Source organism: Macaca nemestrina, chromosome 13 (assembly GCF_043159975.1).
Source record: "Macaca nemestrina isolate mMacNem1 chromosome 13, mMacNem.hap1, whole genome shotgun sequence".
NCBI lineage: Eukaryota > Metazoa > Chordata > Mammalia > Primates > Cercopithecidae > Macaca > Macaca nemestrina.
In genome coordinates, this window is record NC_092137.1 from 74,700,285 (window position 1) to 74,724,718 (window position 24,434).

Below are 24,434 nucleotides of genomic sequence, written 5' to 3' on the forward strand. Positions count from 1 at the left end.
GGCAACCGCGCCACGTTCCGGCCGCTCACCCCGCCCAAGGGCCGTGCGTATGTGCGTCGTCTCTATGGTGGCGGTGGATTTGGAGGGACCCTACGAACCAAGAGTCAGGCGAGCCGATCTGGGGGCTGCGGGTGTTACTTCTGACCTAGGCCGGGGGCTTCAGGGATCCGAGCCGAGGTAGAAAGCCTTGGGGTCTTCATCACACTTATTTGGCTCGCAGGCTTGGGGCCATCGGGTGGTCCTGTGTCATCACCATTCCTCCTCTGCGATTCCCCCGTCGCCCCAAAACAGCCCCGGGACTCCCCTGTCTTGCTCCTCGAGACCCTCCCCACGCCATGTGACCCTCCCCCATCACCGTCGTCAGGGCACCCCATCCTGTGACCCAGTATCAGGCATCTTTCGAAATGCTCGATGATAGCCTCCCTCGGACATCTCCGCTGCGTCTGTTTGTAGCGCGCCTGGTGATTCGGAGGCACCTCCCTACAGAATGTTCCGCTGGGAGCGCTCTATTCCCCTTCGAGGCTCGGCCGCCGCCCTGTGCAACAACCTCAGTGTGCTGCAGCTGCCGGCTCGCAACCTCACGTATTTTGGTGTGGTTCATGGACCAAGCGCCCAGCTTCTCAGCGCTGCTCCTGAGGGTGTGCCCTTGGCCCAGCGCCAGCTCCACGCTAAGGAGGGTGCTGGAGTGAGCCCACCACTTATCACTCAGGTGAGGCATGGAGTTAGCAGTTATGTTGCTGAACCCAGTCCTACCCCCAGCCTTTTCTCTCCAAACCTTCAGGAGCAGGCATGTTCTAACTTCAGAATCTCCACCTTTCTGCCCGGCGCGGTGGCTCACGCCTGTAATCCCAACGCTTTGGGAGGCTGAGACGGGCACTTGAGGCCAGGAGTTCGAGACCAGCCTGGCCAACATGGTGAAACCTCTTCTCTACTAAGAATACAAAAATATTAACGGGGTGTGGTGGTGTGCACCTGTAATCCCAGCTACTTGGGAGGCTGAGGCAGGAGAATCGCTTGAACCCAGGAGACTGAGGTTGCAGTGAGCCGAGATGGTGCCACTGCACTCCAGCCTGGGCAAAACAGCAAGACTCCATTCCCCCCCACCCCCCGCCAAAAAAAAAAGACTCATCTTCCCTGCTTTGATTTTCTCCCTACACTGATGCACCTCCCTCCAGGTCCACTGGTGTGTCCTCCCCTTCCGAGTGCTGCTGGTACTCACTTCACATCGAGGAATACAGGTAAGAAGAGGACTCTCCTGCTTGCCCCACCAGAGCCTTCTCAGCTCCCCTCCAGGCTTCCAGACTCTTCCCCACTTGCCTCTGAACACTTCCAAACTTTTCACATGCTTGGCCCACTTACTTTTTTTCTATTTCTTATCTTCAATCTTTCCATCTTTTCCAGTTCCCAAGTGTCACCTCCAGTATCTGCCCCTTTACTAGCTGTGTGTTCTTACACTATTAACTTCTCACTCTCACTGTTATCCTCTGAAAAAATTAGGATAAAAATAGTACCTACATCCCAGATTTGTTTTGAGGATTAAATGGGCTAAGGCTAACATGGATATGTGAAGTACTCAGCAGAGGTCAGTTGGGTTATGCCCCCTGGTTCTTGCCCTTGTCTTCCAGATGTACGAGTCCAATGGCTACACCATGGTCTACTGGCATGCACTGGACTCTGGAGATGCCTCCCCAGGTACCTGCAGGACCAAGTGGGGTAGGGGCAGAGAGTGTTTGCTAGGGCTGCAGGAAGGGATATTTCTGATCATTCTTCCCTTTCATATTCAGTACAGGCTGTGTTTGCCCGGGGAATTGCTGCCAGTGGCCACTTCATCTGTGTGGGTGAGGGAGCCAAGGGTAGGGCATGGAGGGGTGCTGGAGCATGTGGGTTGTGGCCAGGAGGATAATGAGGGCCTGAGGAAACTGTGGAAAGTTAGAGGGAAGGGTGGAACTGGAGTGGAATCAGAGACTCCAGTAAACCATGGAAGGGTTCAGAGGATCAGGGTGGGATAGGATGAGGATAGTGAATGAAGGGGCATGGCTGTTGGAGCAGTGAGAGGGGGTTTTGTTACTATGGTTTCTGGGATGGAGTAAGTGTTGAGTGTGGTGACTGGAGACCCAGGTGGGTCAGGAAGTCATCACTGGGGTACTGGTTCTGGCTATAGGAACATGGTCAGGCCGGGTGCTGGTGTTTGACATCCCGGCCAAGGGTCCCAACATTGTACTGAGCGAGGAGCTGGCTGGGCACCAGACACCAATCACAGACATTGCCACTGAGCCTGCCCAGGGACAGGTGAGTGCACTTCCCCTACCCAGCTGGGAGCCTTCCCCACCCTGGGAGGGAGGGGACCTGGCTCTGAGTCTTGGCTCTGCCACTAAACAGGTGGATTGGCAAATCTGCATTTTCCTAGTCTTTAGCAACCAGGTTCGGTGATAAAGCCAGAGATACTTTACATTTATGTAGTATTTTATAGTTAACTAAGGCTTTATAATACTGATGTGAAATGAGGAGTTGGAACAAATGGTTTCTAAGATACTTTCCAGCTCTGAAATGTGCAGCCTCCTTCTCTAGGGCAAGTCCCACCTATTCAGGCCCAGCTCTAGCGCCATCCATCCTCTCCAGGAAGCCTTCCCCATATTCTAGCTCCCACTGATCTCTCTTAGCTGAAACCTGAATTGGCACTGCCCTCAAAAGACAACTCTTGTCTCCCCAATTAATTTGCAAACCTCTTGAGAGGAGGGTATTTTCTTATTCATATTCTCCATTGTACCTGGCATAGGGCTAGGCCCATGGGCTGTGTTGGCTGCCTGGTGTTGGGGGTGCAGGGGCCCAGGGTCTAGTCATGACTGTGACTGGTTCACTACAAGACCTCCAGAAGGTCATGACACTGTGGCCTCAGTTTTATCATCCATCCAGTGAGGCAATTATGCAGCCCCTCCTAACGTGTTACTGGGGGATGGGACTCCACGAAGAAATTCAAGGAAAGCAGTTCATGCTTCCTAAGGGAACGCTGGTGGTAGGGGTGGTTTCTGATGGGTCTAGCTAGTGAGACCCATCTTGCCCTTTGCCTGGAGAGGCAAAGATGCACACATTGCCTCCCTTCCCCTCCTGCCCTGTATACAGGACCATAGCAGGGGAGAAAGGGAAGGGCTGATCTTGCCTTTCCCTTCAGGATTGTGTGGCTGACATGGTGACGGCAGATGACTCAGGCTTGCTGTGTGTCTGGCGGTCAGGGCCAGAATTCACATTATTGACCCGCATTCCAGGATTTGGGTAGGTGAGGCAGAAGGGGTAGAGGGCTTCCTGAGGTAGCTTCAGGTTGGGGAGTACGATTTGATCTGGCAAAACAAAGTTGGGTGTCACCCTTGCAGAGTGCCGTGCCCCTCTGTGCAGTTGTGGCAGGGGATCATAGCAGCAGGCTATGGGAACGGACAAGTGCATCTGTATGAGGCCGCCACAGGAAATCTACATGTCCAGATCAATGCCCATGCCCGGGCCATCTGCGCCCTGGACCTGGCTCCTGAGGTGGGCAAGGTCAGTCTCCTCCTCTGTCCCTACATACCCTTTTTCCTGGCAGTGGAATGTTGAGAGAACACCACAGGCTTGTCTTTGCAACTCAGTGCCTCCCCGGGGCACCTCGACTGGGGATTCCATCTTATACCTGTCCCCTGTCAGGGCATTCTGACTCCCCCCGCTTCCTCTTCCACAGCTACTCTCTGCAGGTGAGGACACCTTTGTGCATATCTGGAAGCTGAGCAGAAGCCCAGAGAGTGGCTACATTGAGGTATGTGTCATGGGGTGGGTGGAATGGGGGGGGCCCAAGCATGGGGCAGCAGTCCCTGACCAGCCCTCTGCTCTCCCAGGTGGAACACTGTCATGGTGAGTGTGTCTCTGACACCCAGCTGTGTGGTGCTCGATTTTGTGATTCCTCGGGCAGCTCCTTTGCCGTAACTGGCTATGACCTTGCGGAGATCCGGAGATTCAGCAGTGTGTGAGAAGAGCAGCCTTCCTTTGTCCCTGTGGTATTCATAAAGTACCCACTCCACCCAGCGTTAGTCTGATTACTCAGTATCACAGTCATATTTCACAGCTGGTAAACTACGCTCCAGGGATGAAGTGAGGCAGGTCTAGACCAGGCAGAGAGAGGCACCCTGTCCTCAGGAGCCAGGTGAAGGCTGCTGTTAAATAGCTTTAATGGTTGATGTGGGAGTCACAAGGGAGGTATGTTTCCTCCAAGGGTTCTTCAGTGCCATCCTCAAAGCTGGTTAGTGCAGGGAGGTAGGGCAGAGTTGGTTCCAGTTTTCTTCCAGGAAGGGTTTAGGGAGGTCCCAGCCAGCCCCAGGAATGAGTCCCTCAGTACCATGGCAACCACAATTTAAGAGGGGCTCCTGCCCACCCCTGCAGCCTACCCCAGGTCCAGCAGAGGAACAGGAGGCCAGACTGGCCAGCTTGCTATAGACAGCGCCGTATCCAGAGCCCGACTGTGCATGGGTCATTTTCTCTTCTGGGCAGATCCTATGCCAGCACCTTTCTCTCTCACACTGGTGACTGGAGCCAAGTGCGAGGTTGGCCTTTACTGCAGAGGCCTCTGGTCCGTGGGGATCGCTGAGGTGGGAGGGGGGCAACCGAGCGAGCCCTCGGGGAGTGGTCTGGGGGTACAGCATCCAGGGAAAAGGTTCGGGGTCTCCCCCAGGGCAGGGGGTGGGTCCAGGCTGGGGCTGGGGCCACTGAGGCAGGCGAGCAGGGGTTAGGCAGGGCAGGCTGGTCTGTAAACATTGCCAGCCAGGGTGGGGGTGTTTCCAGCCTTGCGCCCTCCCGCTGGGTCAGGATGTCTGTCACCGCTGCGATGTCATCCAGCGGCTCAATAGCTGTGGCACCAGGAAGGGATTGGGGGAGGGGTGGGCTAGTCAGAGCTCAGGCCCCAAGCCTACCCAGCCCTATCACCTGTCACTGTAATAGGAGGAAAGCAAAGCCTGGATCTCAGCCGAGATTGCGTTATCCTGCAGGAGCAGCCCCTCACCTAGGCCCCCTGGGGCTATAGGCTCTGATAAAACTGTGGGATGAGGGGCACAAGGTAGATGGGGATGGGAAGGGGACGGGTGGGGAGCAGAGGTGGGTGAAGAAACCAAGAAAGAGGAGAAAACGAAAGCGGTGCCAGGCAAGTGAGGGGTCAGAGGAAGAGACAGGAATCCACATGCAGAAAGGGAAACAGAAAACAAGAAATTAGGAAAGAAATCAATGAAATGATCCTGGCTTATTGGGGTTTTGTTTTGAACTTTGATGGAGGTGGTTCTAAGAAGAGTTGGAGAAGAGAAAAGAACACACAGGATTGGGTGAGAATTGGGTCCCCAGAGATCTGGTGTAGCCCAGAGTGTGCTTTCTCTGTTTCCATTATCTGGTTTCTCTTGAAGTCCCCAACCCTACTTCCCATTAGCTTCCTGGAGTGCACATTCCTCTCACTTACCCATCTCATGGTACAAGGACCCCTGCTTTGCCAGTGCTTGGGGTGGTTTCCGGGAAGCAGGAGTTTCAATTTTCATGATTTCATCACAACACTGCTTCCACTGGCCTGGAGGAAGAGCGCTGATTAGAAGAGAAGGCCAGGCTGCCCTTTCTCCTGCTACATTCCCTTCCACACAATCTTGAAACAGAGACCTTTAGGAAAAATGACAAAACTCCAGTCCTTCCCAGAGGTTCAACCCAACCCCCTTCTCTCTTACTCATGTCAAAGAAAAGCTGCCACAGAGCCTCCATCCAGCTCTGCAGGGCTTCCCGACTTTCTGTCTGAAGGGTGTGTGTCACCTCATCATCCCCATACTGGTTACTGATGCTTAGCGTGAAGGGCCGTCCTAGAGCCTGGTCCAGCTCCCCTGCCCGGACTCGAGTCTCCTGCAGGAGAAAGAAGAGGTCTACCTTGGTCACAGAAGTTGGCAGTGACAATCAGGCAGCCTTGATCACCCCTGCCTTAGAAGAATGAGCTTGCGGGGCTTTTGCTGAGCCCTCTCATTTGCCTCCTACTGACCAGAGTAGGAAGGAATGGCAAAAAAGGGCTGGAGATGAGACAGCCAGTCCTGAGTCAGGGGAGGAAGAGCAGCTTGAGACAGGGAAAGATGGATTGAGCAAGGCAGGGAAGACACAGAGGTAGGCAAGGATGCTCCAGCCAGAGGTCCCTCAGAATTGCCAAAAAGTAGGCAGGAAAGCCAATAAAAGGGATGGGGAGCAAAGAAGGGCAATTGGACCTGGAGAGAAATGGGAAGTGGTAAAATAGATACAAATTGGAATCTGAGGGAGAAGAGGGAGAGAGGATGAAAAGCCCTGAACTGGCAGGCGGGAAAACCCTCTCTGAGACTTGGCAGGGACTGAGGATGGCAAATGAATGGGACAGTCCTCTCCCAGTGATGCTGTGGTGGGGAGAATACGGGCCCCAGAAGCTGGATGTGGCACTGTCAGGAGCAGGAGGCCTGCTTCTATCTCTCTGAGGTACGTGCCCACCCTCCTGGGGCCTGAAGGAGAGGCTCCTGGGCCTGTGCCTTTGGTGGCCTTACCACAAGGGACCCATCACCTTGTTGATGGCAATAGTAAGCAGCGGCTCTTCCCCAGTGTCTGCATCCTCAGGTCGCCGGTAACAGAAGAGGTTTGTGCCTTTTAGAACTCCATGCACTTGTGCCCAGTTCTGCATCTCCCCAGCTGGCTGCACAAATGACTCAACATTTTCTGGGGAAGTCACACCCCCCAGTATCTCTCTTCTCAGCCCCCCTTTTGTCCACCCTGCTGTCCATTCCTCCCCTCATCTGGTCATATCCCATTTCTTCCACCCAAATCTTGATTTTTCATTAGCTCTTCTATTCCTGGTTATCCAGCTCTCCTCTGCCTTCTCCCTGCTCCCTTCCACTCCTCAGGGCCCTCTCACCTCACCTGCACCCTGAGGGTACCACTTGCAGTAGGCTGAGTCATGCAGAGAGGCTGAGCTGCCAGACGGCAACACACACTACCATAAAGGGGTAGCCAGGCAGGGTTCTCCTCTGGGGGAGGAGGAAGTGCAGGGTGAGGTAGGGGAATGAGAAGGGGACCGTCCCACAGCCCCTCTTCTCACCATCACATGTGTGTGTCCCCCATGCACATACATGCTTACCATGACTGGCAAGGGTGAGGTCATGTGTGCGGAATCCATCTTGCACTGCTGCCAGGGTGAGTGTGGTGTGAGCCAAGAGGTGGTAACGAGGACCACTAAGGGAGATAGGAGAGAGCATCAGCCGAGGGAGGGGCGTTTTGGCCAGCAGGAACTCTAAGGGCTGAGCACATCTGCCCCATTGTTCAGGCTGCCCCACAGAAAACTCGCTTGTCTCCCCAGAGGGTTAGGAATGAACATTTACTGAGCTCCAGCTAAGTGTCAGGACCTATGCTTTATATGTTTTATCCCACTGTATTCCTATGACAGCCCTGTGAGGTTGGTGGCATTCTTCAACTAGATGAGGCAACTTGAGGCTTAGAGAGGTTAAGAAACTTGCCCATAGTTTGTAACTGGAAAGTGGGGGAGTTTGAATTTGAACCCATATCTGTGTCCAAAATCAGTATTCTGTTGACTACCCAAAGGTTCTCAAACTGCTTCTCAGAGTCTCAGTGGTCCCATGAGGTGTCTCCGGGTGCATGTAGATACCACCACAGGTCCAGGGTACTCTGCTCCAACCAAGAAGCTCTGCTCTATCCACATAAAATGTATTTGCTAGGCTGAGTGCTGTGGCTCATGCCTGTAATTCTACCACTTTGGGAGGCCGAGGCGGGAGGATCACTTCAGCCCAGGAGTTCGAGACCCCGTCTCTAAAAATAAAATGTATTTGCTGCTACTAAAAAGTTAAGACCCCAAGGCCTAAGTCTCCCTGCCTTCCTACTGGTATTCTGGACTGGCTTCAGCCCAGCTCTGGGGCGTGGGCTGGAATGCCTCCCAGCTACGTGGCCACTGCTCATTCATGTCTGTCTGCACATCCTGGCAGCAATGCAAAATGGGTTCTGCACACTCAACACAGTTCAAAGGTCACCTGTGGGCCGAATATAGGCAGCTGAGGGTAGTGGCAGTGTGCAAGGCCTTACCCAACAGCTGGGGTGGGAAGCAAGATGGGACTGCTCCCTGAACCCCCAGCACTGTCCAGCGATGCCCGGACACGCCTCCCTGAGGAGCGGCCCAGGGAGCTGCTGAGTTTGGTGGCAAGCCTCTTGGGGGCACCAGTCAGGGCCCCCTCTTCTTCCACACAGGCCCCATACAGCTCTAACCGAAGTTCAAAGTCTGGCCCCGCCTCAGCGCTGGTGGGAGGAAGGAGGGTGATCACAGGAAAGTCCAGGGAGGCAGAGGGTGGGGGATGTGGGTGGGGCAAGTGCAGGACAGCTCCACAGGGAAGGCCAGGTGCCCCCCACCCACAGCTTCCTCCCCTGGAACTTGCTCATCTAGAACTGGAGCAGAGTGGAGGAAGGGAGCCACAGTTTGAGGTACTCACAAGAGCACATTGCTCTGAAAGGAGATGTCTGTAAGGGTCCTGTCCACCAGGATCATCTCTGTGTCCTGGATGTGTTCCCCCAGCTGCAGTAGCAGGAACACAGCCCAGCGGTGCAAGTCTAGGAACAAAGAGGGCAAAACTCAAAAAACACGTCCCACAAGAGCCTCCTACGTCAGGGTCATTCCCCTGAATCTGTCCCAGGGTGTGTGGAACTCACCACCTTTGTTCTTGAAATATTCTGTGTCCTTCCACATGAGTGGAATCCGGAGGTCTAAGGGGCAGGGGGGTAGGAACAGATGTTGAGATGGGGCAAAAGGCCGTGTGCTTGGGCAAGGGGTGCCAGCAGCTGGGGTAGCTGTGCTTCTTACCGGAGATGCAGACCCGGCCGCGGCAGGGGGAGCGCTCAGCGGGCGGGCCACTGTCAGAAGGCCTGTGGATAAATAACAATGTCCTGGCCTGGCCTCTAGCCACTATTCCCCCTTGCTCTGGTCCCAAGGACTCTAGGATCGCCCTGGTCCCAGGGCTTCAGCCACCAGGTCCCCAGCCAGGCTGACAGGCAGGGCTGAGGGACTATAAAGGGAAAGTTGTCCATTGAACCCAGCAGTTTGCCAGGCTTGGGGACACCAGGGACACTCAAGCCACGTTAACTCACACATAAGGCACAAGCTCAGGGCTCCTCTCTCCAAGCACCCTCCCTGACCACCTCTCCAGACCCCTGCCAAGGACAGGTGTGGCCTTGAGGGGACAGGTGCCCACAGAGAGACTTCATTTCCAGGGCTCTCCATTAAACCCCTGCCTTAGAGGCATTTCCAGGCTTTTTTTTTTTTTCTTTCTGTTTTCTTTTTTTTTTTAACAATAGGAAGGCTGCTTATTTCCCACTATCCCATCACTGCTTTGATATAGGAGGGTACTGGGTCAGAAAATAATTTGGCCAACGTTTGTTCAAAGGGAAATCACCAATAGGGAAGAGTTACATTCTATTCACTACAGACCCTTTTCCTTCCCTACCACTCCCCAACTTTGATTTCTCCTTTTTCCTCCTGGCCCTATATGCTGTACCCTACTAGTGCCCCAAGTTCTGCAGCCCCCTACCCACCCCACTGCAGGGCCCAACACCCCACCTTCCTTCCCTCCCCGCGCATCAGGACTCACCACATGTGTCTCTTTCCTGAAGCGACTGCCAGTTCATCTGTACTTATCCATAATGCCACTAAAGTAATTACTGACTTAGTAGAGCCTTAAGCTAAATGATGTGGCACTAATGGCAATGTGTTTAGCTGCCAGGCACTTGGGGTGTACCTCAAATCACCTGTGTGGGCTGTGTGAGGACTTCGGCAGGACAGAGTCTGTCCATGCTGCTTTTCAGGAGAGGCTGTCCCCCCGCCAGCTTGCCCTTCCTCTAGCTTCATGGGATAGCCATAGAGTGGGTTTTCTGCCTTCTGGTAGCTTCATGGGTGAGCTCCTGGCAACCTCCCCTTGTGTCAGCCTTCATGGGTGGAATGAGCACCACGCCTGTGAGGGGCTGGGACTAATTCCCCAAGCAGCCTCAGTGGAGTAAGTAGGCCACTTTCCTAAAAACCAGTTCTCCAAATGACCTCTTTATCCAAATTGGCATATTCTTAGAATAATTTGCCAAATATTTTCCCAACTATTTTGGTTTTATCATGGCATCACTTAAGTCATTATAGACTTGTCAGATCAACAGTCTAATGTCAGTGTTGCTTACATTTTACGTCCAGAAGCTGCACCCTTTTAGAATGCACAATCTAATTTGTTTGAATGGGTAGGCTTTCCTTAAGTGGTTTCTTATTTCCTTTCCCACTCCCTGCCTCTGATGGTGAACCCCGGATAACAAACTATTGTCGGTATGTGGTAAATTGGCCATTTTGTGAAGCAGCATTGAGGAAATTAATTTTCCAAAAGCCAGGTAGCCAGTCTTACTGGATCACAGACAGGGCTTAGCAAATTAGTGCTTTTGCATTACTTGCTACCCTTCAGATCAGCTACCTTTCACTAGACACACTGACTTTCCTAAGTCCTGCCCTGCCTACTCACAAATGTGCCTCTGGGCAACACATAATGGTGGTAAAACACCAAGGTCTCTCCCAGGTCCCTGATAAGACTTCATGGGGAAGTCATCTTTAAGGTGGTCCACATGCCACACATGCACACACTGCACCATCACCACCCAGAAGGCCTCCTGCCTCCATCAAGGCCTTGCCTCCCCCTTGCTCACCGCCGGCCTGTCTTCCCCAGCACCTGCGCCTCCTTGCGCCGCTGCAGCTCGCCCATGTAGCTGAGGATGCGGCTGTTGCACACTAGCAGGCTCTTGGTGGCCTCCAGAGCCTGCTCTCGCTGGGAGCAGGCTGCCAGCAGCTTACAGGCCCCTTCCCTCATCCGGATCTCATGGTCTAGCTTCCTCTGCAACTCCGTGTCCTAGCCAGGGTTGGGGGAAGGGTGAGAAGGAAATGTCAGTCAGAGGACAGGCTAAAGCACTCCCCAGTCCCCAAGTGGGCTGTGGCCAGTAAAACTGACAAGAAACTAATGTTTTAGGCAGTTCAAGAGCAGGCATTGGGTGTCAATCTCAGCTGCCCACGAATATCCAGAGAAGCTTTGTAGCCAGGTGCAGTGGTGTGTGAGGGAGGCTGAGGCGGGAGGATCCCTTGAGCCTAGGAGATCAAAGGCCAGCCTGAGCAACATAGTGAGACCCCACCTCTAAAAAATATATATAACAAATAAGAAAAATAGAGATGCCCTCATGCATTTGATGGTTGGAAGTATAAATTCCTTCAGCCTCTTTTGAGTGCAATTTGGAAAAAAATCTATGAAAACTACAAATTCATATATCCTCTAATCCAGCTATCCAATATCTAGGAGTTTATCTTACACATATAGTTTCACATATAACTAGGTAAAGCCATACATACAAAAATATTCATTGCAGCATTGTTTTAAAAATCAAAATTAAGGCCGGGCGCGGTGGCTCAAGCCTGTAATCCCAGCACTTTGGGAGGCCGAGACGGGCGGATCACGAGGTCAGGAGATCGAGACCATCCTGGCTAACACGGTGAAACCCCGTCTCTACTAAAAAAAAATACAAAAAACTAGCTGGATGAGGTGGTGGGCGCCTGTAGTCCCAGCTACTCGGGAGGCTGAGGCAGGAGAATGGCATAAACCCGGGAGGCGGAGCTTGCAGTGGGCCGAGATCCGGCCACTGCACTCCAGCCTGGGCGACAGAGCGAGACTCCGTCTCAAAAAAAAAAAAAAAAAAAAAATCAAAATTAAAACCCCCTCAGTAGGACATTGGTTAAGTAAGTAACAGCACATCTGTACCCTGTAGTATTGCAGACATTAAAGAGGTATGCATTTGTATACAGATATGAAACAATCTCCAAAATAAATTATGTGAGGAAAGAATGGTAGTATTACACATACATGTATGATATATATGTGTATGCATGCATATATATAGATATGCATATTTATGCATAAAATATTAGTGATTTTAGGCCTGGGAGCCAGGAATGGAAAACATTTATGATACTTTTTTTTTTTTTTTGAGACTGAGTCTCACTCTGTCACCCAGGCTGGAGTGCAGTGGCGCGATCTCAACTCACTGCAACTTCCGCCTTCCAGGTTCAAGTGACTCTTGTGCCTCAGCTTCCTGAATAGCTGAGATTACAGGCATGCACCACCATGCCCAACTAAGTTTTGTATTTTTTTTTTTTTTGAGACTGAGTCTCACTCTGTTGCCCAGGCTGGAGTGCAGTGGCATGATCTCGGCTTACTGAAACCTCCACCTCCCAGGTTCAAGCAATTCTCCTGCCTCAGCCTCCGGAGTAGCTGGGATTACAGGTGTGAGCCATCACACCCAGATAATTTTTATATTTTTAGTAGAGACGGGGTTTCACCATGTTGGCCAGGCTGGTCTCGAAATCCTGACCTCAGGTGATCTACCCGCCTCAGCCTCCCAAAGTGCTGGGATTATAGGCATGAGACACCACGCCCGGCCGAACTTTTGTATTCTTAGTAAAGATGGGGTTTCGCCATGTTGGCCAGCCTACTCTCGAACTCCTGGCCTCAAGTGATCCTCCCGCCTCGGCCTCCCAGAGTGCTGGGATTACAGGCTTGAGTCACCATACCCAGCCTAATGATACTTTATATATACTCTTTGTACTACTGGAAATTGTATTTCCTTTAAAAAATATTAGATCTGGCCGGGCGCGGTGGCTCAAGCCTGTAATCCCAGCACTTTGGGAGGCCGAGACGGGCGGATCACAAGGTCAGGAGATCGAGACCATCCTGGCTAACCCGGTGAAACCCCGTCTCTACTAAAAAATACAAAAAACTAGCCGGGCGAGGTGGCGGGCGCCTGTAGTCCCAGCTACTGGGGAGGCTGAGGCAGGAGAATGGCGTAAACCCGGGAGGCGGAGCTTGCAGTGAGCTGAGATCCGGCCACTGCGCTCCAGCCTGGGCGACAGAGCGAGACTCCGTCTCAAAAAAAAAAAAAAAAAAAAAAAAAAAAAAAATATTAGATCTTTGGAGTTTAAAAAAAAAATGACCAGGCCCTACCTAAGATTTGCAGAATAAGAATCTCTAGGAGTAGGGCATATGTACTTTTGGAAAAGTCCCCAAGTGATTCTGAGGTACAGCCAGGTTGAGAACCACCAACTTATGGGAATGGATAGAAGGAAAGGCAAATGAGAGTTATCCCTCAGACTCAAGTGATGCTGGGGACATCTAGTTGGCAAGGGATCAGTGGACAAGGAGCATACCACCTACAGTGTTCACTGATGCTGCACAGAGCCCTATACACCCCAAATTAGAAGACTAGAAGACCCAACACCTACTGGCCCTCTGAGCTTGGGAGATAAGGTCAGAGGCAAGGAATGGGGATGGGAAGGTAGGTGGTCCAGGAGTGAGAGACTGTGGATAAGGGCCAGCTGAGAGGCACTGGGAGAGACACCAGGATTCTCAGGAACATTCATTTGGAAAGGAGCCCTTCCTGCTTCTTAAAAAGCAATGGGCAATTAGCTCAACCTCCTTAAGCCTCAGTTTCCCCATCTGTAAAGCAGGAATGGAAATAGTCCCTAGATCCTAGGGCTGTGAGAATTCTGTGAGGCAGGAACTTAAAGCACTTAGCACAGTGCCCAGCATGCGGCATACATCAATGGCAGGGATGCTTATTTTCATGATGCTATACTTTGGCGGTAGCAGCATTTACTCACTGGAGCATTCCTGTGCTCTGCAAGGCTGTACATTTAAAATCCAGCTGGGAGATGAGAGATGACAACTTTAATGGCTGCTCCATAAGTGCCATGTCATGGCACAATCATGCTCACAAGAAACAGACTCTGTTTGCTTCTGGCTGAGGTGATCAAGGAAAGCTTCAGAGAGGAGTTGGAAGACTAACTCCATCACAGTGTACAGATTGGTTCAGGAGACAAGTCGAGCCACCCATTTGAAACAGGGGAACTAATGTGACCACCCCAAACCTGTCTTTTTCCTCATACCAGCTCTCCTCCATACCCTGTGCCCTTGTATCTGTCCCTAGTGGCTCCAGCCTTCAAGTCTCTCAGACCTGAACACCCTAATTTCCCTCTTCTAAAACCCCTGTCCTGCCTGCCTACAGATGCTTCCTTGGCTATTTTCTGGGCCACCGTGCTAGGCCGGACTTTTATCACATTCCCCCATCACCATCCACCTGTTTTCCTTCTGTAATAAGCCAACTCTTTCCCAAAGTCCCTCCACCAAGAAGCCCTTTCAGACTACATAGGTCCTCCCAGTCTAGTTTTGTCTGCACCAGGGTTCTACGCTGCCTGCCAACCCCCACCCTAGTCTGCACCCAGCTTCAGCCACAAACATCCCAAATGGGTGAGCCCGGCAGGAAGGGGACACAGAGGTGTCCTCAACCCCCATCTTGGCTAGTCTCATCCCAGTCCCAGCACTCACGGATCCTTCCCCAGCCCTGTCCATTGCGAGAGGCGCGCACAGGCGCGCGAAGTCCAGAGAGCTGCACTGGCCTGGGGAGCCGGCGGGGCCCGAGGGCCGCGGGAAATCGGAGGAGCCAGGGCGCCGGCGTAGCTGCACCGCCTCCAGCCACAGCGATCAGGGCGCCGGTGACATCAGCTCCCAATTGCCGCGAGAGCAACTGAAGGGTACCAGGGCGTTGGAGGTCCCTCCGGGCACCTGGTTGGGCTTGGCTCAAGGCGGTGCTTCCACCGAGACTCCGTCGCGGCAGGAAGGGACCTCCGGGAGTGCGCCCCACCGCCCTGGAAAAGCTCCTGGCCTTCACGACGTGCTCCAGCTCCGGGAGGCCCCTCCCGCGTAGCGTTTGCCCTCCAAGTTGACCCCTTGCCTGAGAGTATGGAGGGCGGATAGTGTATACATTAGGAGAGCTGGGGCCCTAGGGAGGTCGCTGGGCCTAGCATGGATGAGCGGGACCACAAGCCCAGACACCTCCTCTATTTCCTTACTGCTCTCCAGCCCCAAATCCACTCTCCCAAGGCCCAAGGCCGGGAGCGCCCTAGGAAACTGGCTCCCACCTTTTCACGCAGAGGAACTGGGAATCCTGGCTTAGGATCTGGACCCTTGTGCTTCTAGCGTTTCCCCACCCCAGGGATAGTTCTTTGTTGCCCCCTCCCCACCCAAACGCACCCTCTCCCTAAGTGGGCATCATTTCCCCAAGGCTCCCCTGGGAAAGAGCCCAGAGCTGGGTGTCAGCTGGACCTGGGTCAGATCCCAAGGGGCTAGAGAATGAGTCATGTGCCCCCCACACATTAGGCCCCCTGTTGATATCCCTTCCACCCCTCCCACTCTCTTCTGTCTCTGACTTCCTGCTCTGCTTCTCACCACCCTCTGTTTCCTTCAGAATTTCCACCAGGGCTAAGTACAAATCCTGGCTTAGGGACTTGACAAGCCCAGAGAATTTGACCCCTGGAGCCTGATTTGTAAAATGGGGAGTATTCCACCTCCTTCGTAGCACTGTTTGAGAATTATATGGGAAAGTCTCATCTCTACCCAGGCCTAGCACATGTTTTAAAACAAGCTCCCTTTACTTGCAGCTTGAGTCACTTCCTCCAGAAAGTCTTCTGGGATTTACTCTTCCATGACTCTCTCTCTTAACATTCCCTGAAACATCAATGGGTCTCTCTTTTGAGGACCTGCTGAACTTGGTTGAGAAAGAACACAGCACCCTCAGCCACTCTCCTAAAGGAGAGTGACCAAAGTGAAACTAAGCCTCTCCTCTGCCCCAGAACTTAAACAGGCCTCCCACAGAGAAAAATTACATTTTTTGGAGGAGGGCAGGATGCAGAATTTAAACATTTACATACCTAGACCAGCTCTGTCCAATAAAACCTTCTGCGGTGATGGAAATGTTCAGTAGCCATCTAGCACTTGAAATATGGCTACAGCAACTGTAACTGACATGGACACTGCAGAGGACTATGAATGGCAAATAGGTTTTATCTCATGCACTGATGGAGGATAATTAGGTAGAGTCCCAACGAGTTCACTGGACACCTTTCTACAAATTAGGAAAAGTTGACCCTCTCCAGGCAAAAAAAATAGATAAAGGTGCTCCCTCCTGATGCAGCTGAAACCAGACCAGGACTCTCACCTCTGGCTGGCACCTGTGTGAAGGACAGACACAACCTGCACAGTTTATGCCAAGATGGTCCTGAGAAAGATTCTGAGGCCGACTCTGGGCTCATTGATAAAGAGTGCCAAAATTGACCAGTAACATCTACTATGATCCAGGGAGTAGGGGCAGGGCTTGAGCAGGGCAGCACATCCTGATCTAGACTCTTTGCAGTCCTGCCTCTGACCTCTCAGCAGCAGCCCCTGCCTGGTCCAGGCAGTCACTTCCACAGCTTCCTCCATCTTCCCCACCTCCGTAAACAGCCACACCACCCAGTTGCTTAGCCACATACCTGGGAATCATCCTGGAGTTCTCTTTCTTTGCCTTACCCTCCCCCCCCCCATTCAATCCATCAGCAAATCCTGTCAGACCTACCACTACCATTTTAAATCTACTCCCTTTCTCCACCATGAGCATTTTAATTCACACCACCAGGTTTACTACCCTATTACTGAAACAGCCTCCCACCTGGACATTTGCGACCTCTCTTGCCAACCCTCCACGCCCAACCCTACCATCAACTTCCCACCAGCCTATTCTCCATAGCAGCCATCATTTAAAAACATGACTCATGGGTCATTCCCTTGCTTAAAACCCTTCCATGGCCCAACATCACACTTAAGGTGAAATCCAGGTGCTTTATCATGGTCTTCAAGGCCCTGCATGATCTGGCCCCTGCCCATCAGCTCCACCCCAACTACTATATTCCAGCCACACTGGCTCTCTTTCCCACAAATATATTACCCTCATCCTCATCTCAGGGCCTTTGCCCTTCCTCCAATCTTCACGTATCTCCAAATCCTCCTGAGCTTAGCTCAAAGATCTCCCAACAGAGGCCTCCCCTGACCTCACATCTAACATTGCCTGCCTCATCTGATTTTCATTACATCCCCATTTTCATCATAATTTCTTTACGTGATATTATTTATGTGTTTGTATGTATATTTCTGTTCTCCCACTACAATGGAACTTTCTTGTCTTGTTCACTGAGGTATCTTATGGTCTAGAAAGGAGCTTGGCACATAGTACATGTTCTATACATGTGTTTAAGAATACATAGGTAGGCCGGGCGCGGTGGCTCAAGCCTATAATCCCAGCACTTTGGGAGGCCGAGACGGGCGGATCACAAAGTCAGGAGATCGAGACCATCCTGGCTAATCCAGTGAAACCCCGTCTCTACTAAAAAAATACAAAAAACTAGCCGGGCGAGGTGGCGGGCGCCTGTAGTCCCAGCTACTCAGGAGGCTGAGGCAGGAGAATGGCGTGAACCCGGGAGGTGGAGCTTGCAGTGAGCTGAGATCCGGCCACTGCACTCCAGCCTGGGTGACAGAGTGAGACTCCGTCTCAAAAAAAAAAAAAAAAGAATACATAAGGCAAGGTGCCGTGGCTCACACCTGTAATCTCGACATTTTGGGAGGTCGAGGTAGGGAGATCGCTTGAGCCAGGACCAGCCTGGGCAATATAGTGAGACCTCGTCTCTATAAATAATTGAAAAAAACAAATACATGAATAAACAGCACCTTGCCATCTCAAGGGCCAGCAGAATCCTTACTCATAGCCCAGAGTCCTTCTCTTCTCTAGTAAAGCTACATCCTTTCTGCAAACCTCGCTCACACTGAACTCCTCTCTTCTTCCCATACCTAAAAGGAACCCTTGTCCCCAGAACAGACATCTACACTCACCCACAGAGCTTCCTGAAATAGGTGTAAAAACCCTGCTGCAAACATAAGACTACGATGGGCAGAACTGAGCCTGGGTCCACACACTGCACCCAACACAAGGCATAGGGAACCACCTGTCCCTCTCCCCACTTTAAGCAGGCCTGGCTCTCCCCACCATGCTCTAGCAGGAATGTGCAGGGCAGACATTGGGGCTGGGATGCAAGTGAAGAAAGTGTATACTCCAAGGGTCGGGGGATTACCTCCAGGCTGAGTGCCATCTGCCGAATGTAGAGCATATTCAGGTCCTCCAGGATGTGCAATCTGTCCTGCATCTCTGTGCCCCCCGGTGCCCTTTCCTTTGTCAGCCCCTCCAGAGGGGGGACAGACAGGTACCACACTGTCCCACAGTTCCTCCTCCCACTGTTCCCTCAGTCTTTAAAGAGGTGGCCAGCTCTTGGGCAGAGGTCAGAGGCTGCCCTTATCCCTCTGCACTCCTGTTAAACCTCTCTGGCTGCTGTGACAAATTTTCCTCGCCCACTGCTGCTCCGGGGCCCTGCTGTGAGCCAGGCAGGGAAAAAAAGGAAAGCGAAGTGAGGATGAGTGGGGTCCCAGGAGGAAAGGCCAGCTGCAGAGGGGGCTCTAGGCACAGTGTCCAGTCTCGCTTTGGTGGCAGCTGTTCTCCCAGCTGTGGAAGAAAAAGGCCCTTTCATTCCGACTCTGGCCGCTCCCCAGCCCCCGCCCACATCCCTGGCCTGGTGGACAGAGAATCTATGTGTGGAGAGGGCAGTGAGGGGCAGGCACAACTGGAAGGGGGCAGGGAAACGACGCCTCATGCAGGTTCTAGAGCCATAGGGCTTGCAGGAGGTTGGAGCTTTCCGAGAGGGGTTCCGGCTTAGTTTGAGAAAGTTAGGAAAAAGAGCCACAGAGGTGAGGACCTCAGGGGAGAGTGAGCCCAGGGAGCCCAGGACAAAGGGGTGAGTTGGTAAAGCAGCCCAGCCCCAGGGCCACCCCTTCCAACTCAGGGCCCCCATCCAGCCCGCTCCACCCTGGACTCACAATTACCTCGCTTTTCCAGAGAAGGGAGGAGAGGGAGGGAGGAAAGCAGGGGTGTGCCTGTCTGCTGCTGTCCCGCTCCCTTCTGCAGGCCCCTTCCCTTCCAGACAGGAAACCAGCCCCGAATCCCAGCCAGCTGCAGCCTAGCGCCCCCGCCTCCACGCCAGGCCCACGGAGTCACACTCCACTCGGCGGCCGCCGGGCTCTGCGGCTCCGCCCCAGCTCCTCCGAGCTGTCCCCGAAGGCCAGGCTAATCCCAGGGGCGGCCCCAGCTCCCAGGCCCCTCCTCCTGGTCCCAGGCCTCGCCCCTTACTGCCCCACGCTGGCCCCACGCGGGTTCCTCGGGCCCAGTCGCTTGGGGGCAAGGGGACCCGACAAAGGCCCCCTCTCCGCAGGCCCACCAGCTTCTGAATCAGAGAAGGCACGGGACACCGGGACAAGGGTGTGAAAGAGCCTTTGTTCTGGGCAGGCTGGAGGGAAAGGGCAGAAGCCAGGCCTGGAATCCCAGCCGGGAGGGCGAGGGGGCGGGAGGAAGGCCCACCTCACTTAACCCTTTCCAGACCCGGAAAGGAAGGCTTGGAACTGGGCTCTCCTTGGGCGAGTGTGAGTCTGACCTTGGGGACAGAAGAGTCTTCGGGATAGCTATTCGCCCTGTTAGTCCCCGCTCAACCACACACCTTCAGCCCCGCCCTAGCCTCTAGGGCTTTACAGGTGGGGCTCCAACCGGTTAACGCGTGGACGGTGGACGGGGGAAACGCTCAGCCTAGGGGCTGGACTCCTCTTAGGCACCAGGAAAGGAGGCGGAAATTTTGCGTGTGGGAAGTAACCCCAAAGAGTTAAAAGCCCTGCAGGGGCATAGAGGAGCCTTTGAATTGGGCTTCCGAGAAGCGAGCCACCCCGGCCTAAAGTCGGGATTGATGACAGGCTGGCCCAGATGGCTGCGACAGGTTGTGGGATGGGGCTGGCGGCAGGGGAACAAGCGGGAGCCCAGGCCAAGAGTCCGAGCGTTTGGGGCCCGCCTAGTTGCCCACTGCCCTTGGCCTGGGGATACCCAGGACATTTTGGGGTCCAGGCACATTTTGGGAGTCGAGCTGGGGCCCTACAAATGGAGACCAACCTGGCTTTTTCCAGGCTCAGGCAAATCATCCTAACCAGGCCGGGGAATGGGCAGCACGGATCCAGTGAAAATGCAGACCGTCCACACCTTACTTTTCAAGTCAACAACTCCGTCGGGTTTGTACCCAGACAGTGCGTCCCCGTCCCTCGGCGTCCACGCGGGCGAGGGAAGGAGGCCGAGGTGGCTGGGGCTGCCCCCGGGATTCCGCGGAAGGGGAAGGCAGGGACGCGGGTCTCTCACCTCGGGCGGGTCGCTGAAGAGGCTGAGTCGGAAGCGGCCGCGTTTGAACTCCATCTCCAGGGCGGAGCCCCTGGCCACGGTGACCCGGCTCCGGTGGTTTCGGGAGAACATGTTGGCTGCCCTGCGACTTCGCCTGCGCAGTGCGCTCCCCGCGCCGCCCGGCTTAGTCTCCTCTCCGCGGCTTCTGTCTCTCGACGCTCGCCCGCCAGTCCGGCCGGGAATCTCCCGCTGCGGGGCTCCAAACCCCGCCCCCGGAGACGACACCTGGGCCGGGCAGGGCGCGGCAACCTCCTCTTCCACCCCCGCCAAAGGCCCAGCCCGTCCGGCCAGTCCCTGGGCGCCAAGCCGACCTGGCCCGACGGCCCCGGAGCCAGAGGCGCCCTGCACCTCGCGAGCACTGCGGAGGCGCGTTCTCCCTGCCCGCGCGGGTCGCGAGCGCTTACCTGGACTTGGGGCGGGCTGAGAAGCCCTGCCCCGCCAGCCGCCCCCGCCTGGCAAGCCTGGCTTCACGGGCGCTGAAAACCCCGTGGCCAAGGGATCGCCGCGTAGCACGTTCCGGCTCTACTCGGGCCCCGGGACCTTGCCCAGTTTCAATCCCGGCAGGCTCTGAAGAGACCATTTCAACATCCCACAGTCCCGAATATTCCTTCTTCGTCCCCCTCCCCACTTAGGCTCCTCTGCGAGGCTATCCGCCAAAGCCTAGTGGCCACAACTGATGAGGCGGTGCTTAAACACGTCGTGAAACCCCAGCTCTGCCACTGACTCACCTTGCAGTCATTGACTTGGTCCAGTCATTGGCCTTTCTGAGCTTCAGTTTTCTCATCTGTTCAGTGGGAATACTGTAATTATCACCTCTTCTCAAGTTGCTATGAGGATTACCTAGAAGAATGAGGGTAAAATGCCCAGCATAGTGCCTGGCACAAGGCAAGTGCCCCATATTTGCAGCCATAAAGAGCAGCTGGGCGCGGTGCAATCCCAGCACTGTGGGAGGCTTAAGAGGGTGGATCACAGGTTCGAGACCAGCCTGACCAAAATGGAGAAACCCCGTATCTACTAAAAATACAAAATTTAGCCGGCCGTAGTGGCGCATGCCTGTAATCCCAGCTACTTGAGAGGCTGAGGCAGGAGAATTGCTTGAACCCGGGAAGCAGAGGTTGTGGTGAGCTGAGACTGTGCCACTGCACTCCAGTCTGGGAAACAAGAGCAAAACTACATCTCAAAAAAAAAAAAAAAAAAAAAAAAAAAAAAAAAAAAAAGACTGGGCACAGTGGCTCAAGTCTGTAATTCTAGCACTTTGGGAGGCCCAGGGGGACTGATTACTTGAGCTCAGGAGTTGGAGACCAGCCTGGGCAACATGGTGAAATCCTGTCTCAACAAAACACACACACACAGACACACACACAAATTAGCCTGGCCTGGTGGTGGTGCATACCTGTAGTCCCAGCTACTCGGGAGGCTAAGGTGGGAGGATGGCTTGAGCCCAAAAGCTCAAGTCCAGCCTGGGCAACATAGTGGGACCCCATCTCTTTTTTTTTTTTTTTTTTGAGATGGAGTCTCGCTCTGTCGCCCAGGCTGGAGTGCAGTGCCCGGATCTCAGCTCACTGCAAGCTCCGCCTCCCGGGTTTACACCATTCTCCTGCCTCAGCCTCCTGAGTACCTGGGACTACAGGCGCCCGCCACCACGCCCGGCTAGTTTTTTTGTATTTTTTTTTAGTAGAGACGGGGTTACACCATGTTGGTAAGGCTGGTCTCCAACTCTTGACCTCAGGTGATACACCTGCCTCGGTCTCCCAAAGTGCTGGGATTTCAGGCATGGCCCATGCCTGGCCAATATTATCTACCTACCTATCTATCTACCTATAGATATAGATATAGATATAGATATAGATACAGATATATCAGCTGCTTTGCTGGATGGCTGGACTTACCCAGCTGGACTTATCACTCCCTGCTTCCATAAAAACAGGGTTCCCTTCTTGCCCACTCCGGGGAAAGCCCAGTGGAAGAGAAGGAAATGGTAAAGAATTAGCTTGCTGACCACACATAAAGGGATCTCCTGAAGGTTTCAGAACACAGACAGAACTTGAGAAAGGGTGAGGCTCCTACATAGCAGGCTGGCTGGACCCAGAGATATACCAGTCTTGAGCTCCTAGAGAGTCCAGATTAGAAATTTCTGCTACAGCAAATCATTCAAGATTCTTTTGGAAAAGCTGACTGAAAACTACTAAAGCAAAAGGGGAAATGTATTGGCTCCTGGAACTGAGCCAATACAAACAAATGAGCCAGGGGTCAAGCTTTAGATGTGGCTTGACCCACTCATTGAGTGTCAGGAAGATCCAGTCTCTTCCCAACACTTGGCTCTACTTTCCTCCATGTTGGCTTCACTCTCTACAGTGTAACGAAATTGCTGCCCAAAATTCTGGGTCTACATCTTTTCAGGCTTAAATTCATCTGAAAAGAGCATCTGTGTCCTGAGGCTCCTACACATGTCTGGGATTCACTGTGAGACATTTAGGATCATTCATCCATCCCAAACCAATCACTGGAGTCAGAGGGTGGCCAGATATGAACTAATTGCTGTGGCTAAGGAGGTTCTAGGTGCCAGCTGGCCAGGCCTGGGGTCACTTGCCCACTCCTGGAGACTAACCAGAACCCAGTGAACTGGGAGGGAGAAGGTGGGGGAGGGTTGTTTCCCAAAGAATGTTCCAACCACTACCACCAGAAGGTGAGAGAATGGAAAATGAACAGGAAAAACAATGAACATCCCCTACACACAAAATTTTATATGGAGAAGAGAGTTCTTCTGGTCAGTAGGAAAGGCAGATGAAAAGATTTATAAAGTCCATGGCATCTGAGATTAACCACAAAAGATGTGTGAGGGGAATGAAAGGGAAAGATATTGTTCCTTAATTTCTTCAAATATTCATCATCACTCATCTGAACTGTAAGCCTTCCAGGGAGGGGCAGTCTGTCTTGTCCCCAGTGCCTGGCACATAGCAAGTGATCAATTAACATCAGTTGAAGTAAATAAACAAAGGAGAAGCATGCAGATTTGCGAGTCCTTGACTGAGATGTGCCATCCTCTTGGACTAAGACAGTTCATTTCAAATGTTTGCTTTTAAGCAACAGAACCTTTTTTTTTTTTTTAATGAAATCTTACCTGAAATGTGTGAAATCAAATCAGAGCTGCTATGATAGGAATAGGTGCTGGAGCCTCATGCCTTGTCTACCCACAGGTGCTCAGCCACTCCCTGCTCCCCCAGTGAACACAAGCTCTATGGAAGAGTTTGAAAACCCCTGGCCTGGCCGGGTGCGGTGGCTCATGTCTGTAATCCCAGCACTTTGGGAGGCCAAGGCGGGCGGATCGCAAGGTCAGAAGATCAAGACCATCCTGGCTAACACGGTGAAACCCCGTCTCTACTAAAAATACAAAAAATTAGCCAGGCGTGGTGGCGGGCACCTGTAGTCCCAGCTACCCAAGAGGCTGAGGCAGGAGAATGGCATGAACCCGGGAGGCAGAGCTTGCAGTGAGCCGAGATTGCGCCACTGCATTCCAGCCTGGGTGACAGAGCGAGACTCCGTCTCAAGAAAAAAAAAGAAAAGAAAAAGAAAACCCCTGGCCTGAGACCCAGAAAGGAGGCAGAGGAATGGAGGATCTTCGAAAAGGAGGTTGAGCTCAAATCCTGCCTGAGAGTTTGTACTCAGTGTGGCTGAAGATTTTGGGGAAGGAGGGACATGATCAGGTTTATCTTATATTATATAATATATATATTTATATTATATATATATATATATATCACTCTGTTGCCTAGCTGGAGCAAAGTGGTGCCATGATAACTCACTGCAGCCTCGAACTCCTGGGCTCAAGCAATCCTCCTGTCTCAGCCTCCTGAGTAGCTAGGACTAAAGGCATGCACCGCCATGTGAGGCTAATTTTTAAAATTTTTTTGTAGAGACAGTATTTTACAGGCTAGTCTTGAACTCCTGGCCTTAAGTGATCCTCCTGCCTCAGCCTCCCAAAGTTCTGGGATTACAGGCATGACCACTGTTCCTCAGCCCAGAATTAACTTTAGAGATTGTAATTTGGCAACCTTTTCCATAAATCAGTTGGAGGAGTTGTGACTGGAGTCAGGGAAGCCAACTAACACTGCACTCAACTGAGGGAGGAGAGATAAGGGTCAAAATTTCTATGTTTTTTTTTTTTTTTTTTTGAGATGGAGTCTTGCTCTATCACC

General features: G+C 52.9%; 2 protein-coding genes across 12 annotated transcripts; one reads left to right on the forward strand and one right to left on the reverse strand.

The window, feature by feature from the left end:
* Nucleotides 1–7: 7 nt before the first annotated feature.
* LOC105465292 (WD repeat domain 54) lies at nt 8–4,047 on the forward strand. Of its 4 annotated transcripts, none has more exons than XM_024787829.2 (10): nt 8–177; nt 454–709; nt 1,176–1,238; nt 1,626–1,692; nt 1,785–1,853; nt 2,162–2,289; nt 3,170–3,270; nt 3,369–3,522; nt 3,707–3,781; nt 3,861–4,047. In XM_024787829.2, exons 1-10 carry the CDS (start codon nt 50–52, stop codon nt 3,990–3,992), a joined length of 1,173 nt encoding a protein of 390 aa, XP_024643597.2. In that variant the 5' UTR covers nt 8–49; the 3' UTR covers nt 3,993–4,047. The 4 variants fall into 4 exon arrangements, with proteins under 4 accessions (XP_024643597.2, XP_024643598.2, XP_011711978.3 ...); XM_024787830.2 differs by having other exon boundaries at nt 14–177; nt 487–709; nt 3,369–3,531; XM_011713676.3 differs by having other exon boundaries at nt 15–177; nt 3,369–3,531.
* Nucleotides 3,446–20,432, reverse strand: LOC105465290 (rhotekin). Of its 8 annotated transcripts, XM_011713667.3 has the most exons (13): nt 18,852–19,413; nt 18,050–18,474; nt 10,723–10,922; nt 8,855–8,916; nt 8,704–8,757; nt 8,487–8,604; nt 8,086–8,295; nt 7,130–7,224; nt 6,913–7,019; nt 6,560–6,688; nt 5,718–5,886; nt 5,462–5,566; nt 3,446–4,865 (listed from the first exon to the last, which is right to left on the reverse strand). In XM_011713667.3, exons 2-13 carry the CDS (start codon nt 18,119–18,121, stop codon nt 4,534–4,536), a joined length of 1,653 nt encoding a protein of 550 aa, XP_011711969.2. In that variant the 5' UTR covers nt 18,122–18,474; nt 18,852–19,413; the 3' UTR covers nt 3,446–4,533. The 8 variants fall into 8 exon arrangements, with proteins under 8 accessions (XP_011711969.2, XP_011711968.2, XP_011711976.2 ...); XM_011713666.3 differs by lacking the exons at nt 18,050–18,474; nt 18,852–19,413 and adding an exon at nt 20,200–20,432; XM_011713674.3 differs by lacking the exons at nt 18,050–18,474; nt 18,852–19,413 and adding an exon at nt 20,200–20,432 and having other exon boundaries at nt 3,446–5,050.
* Nucleotides 20,433–24,434: the final 4,002 nt, after the last annotated feature.

Excerpts from the sequence above, each read along its gene's own strand:
- LOC105465292 (XM_011713676.3), top strand. The coding sequence starts at position 50 with ATGTGCGTCGTCTCTATGGTGGCGGTGGATTTGGAGGGACCCTACGAA. Across the intron at positions 710-1,175 it reads GCCCACCACTTATCACTCAG|GTCCACTGGTGTGTCCTCCC; the intron begins GTGAGGCATGGA and ends ACCTCCCTCCAG. Across the intron at positions 1,693-1,784 it reads CTCTGGAGATGCCTCCCCAG|TACAGGCTGTGTTTGCCCGG; the intron begins GTACCTGCAGGA and ends TTTCATATTCAG.
- LOC105465290 (XM_011713666.3), bottom strand. The coding sequence starts at position 20,310 with ATGTTCTCCCGAAACCACCGGAGCCGGGTCACCGTGGCCAGGGGCTCC. Across the intron at positions 5,887-6,559 it reads TTACTATTGCCATCAACAAG|GAGACTCGAGTCCGGGCAGG; the intron begins GTGATGGGTCCC and ends TTTCTCCTGCAG. Across the intron at positions 4,866-5,461 it reads GTCCTTGTACCATGAGATGG|CTATTGAGCCGCTGGATGAC; the intron begins GTAAGTGAGAGG and ends CTGGTGCCACAG.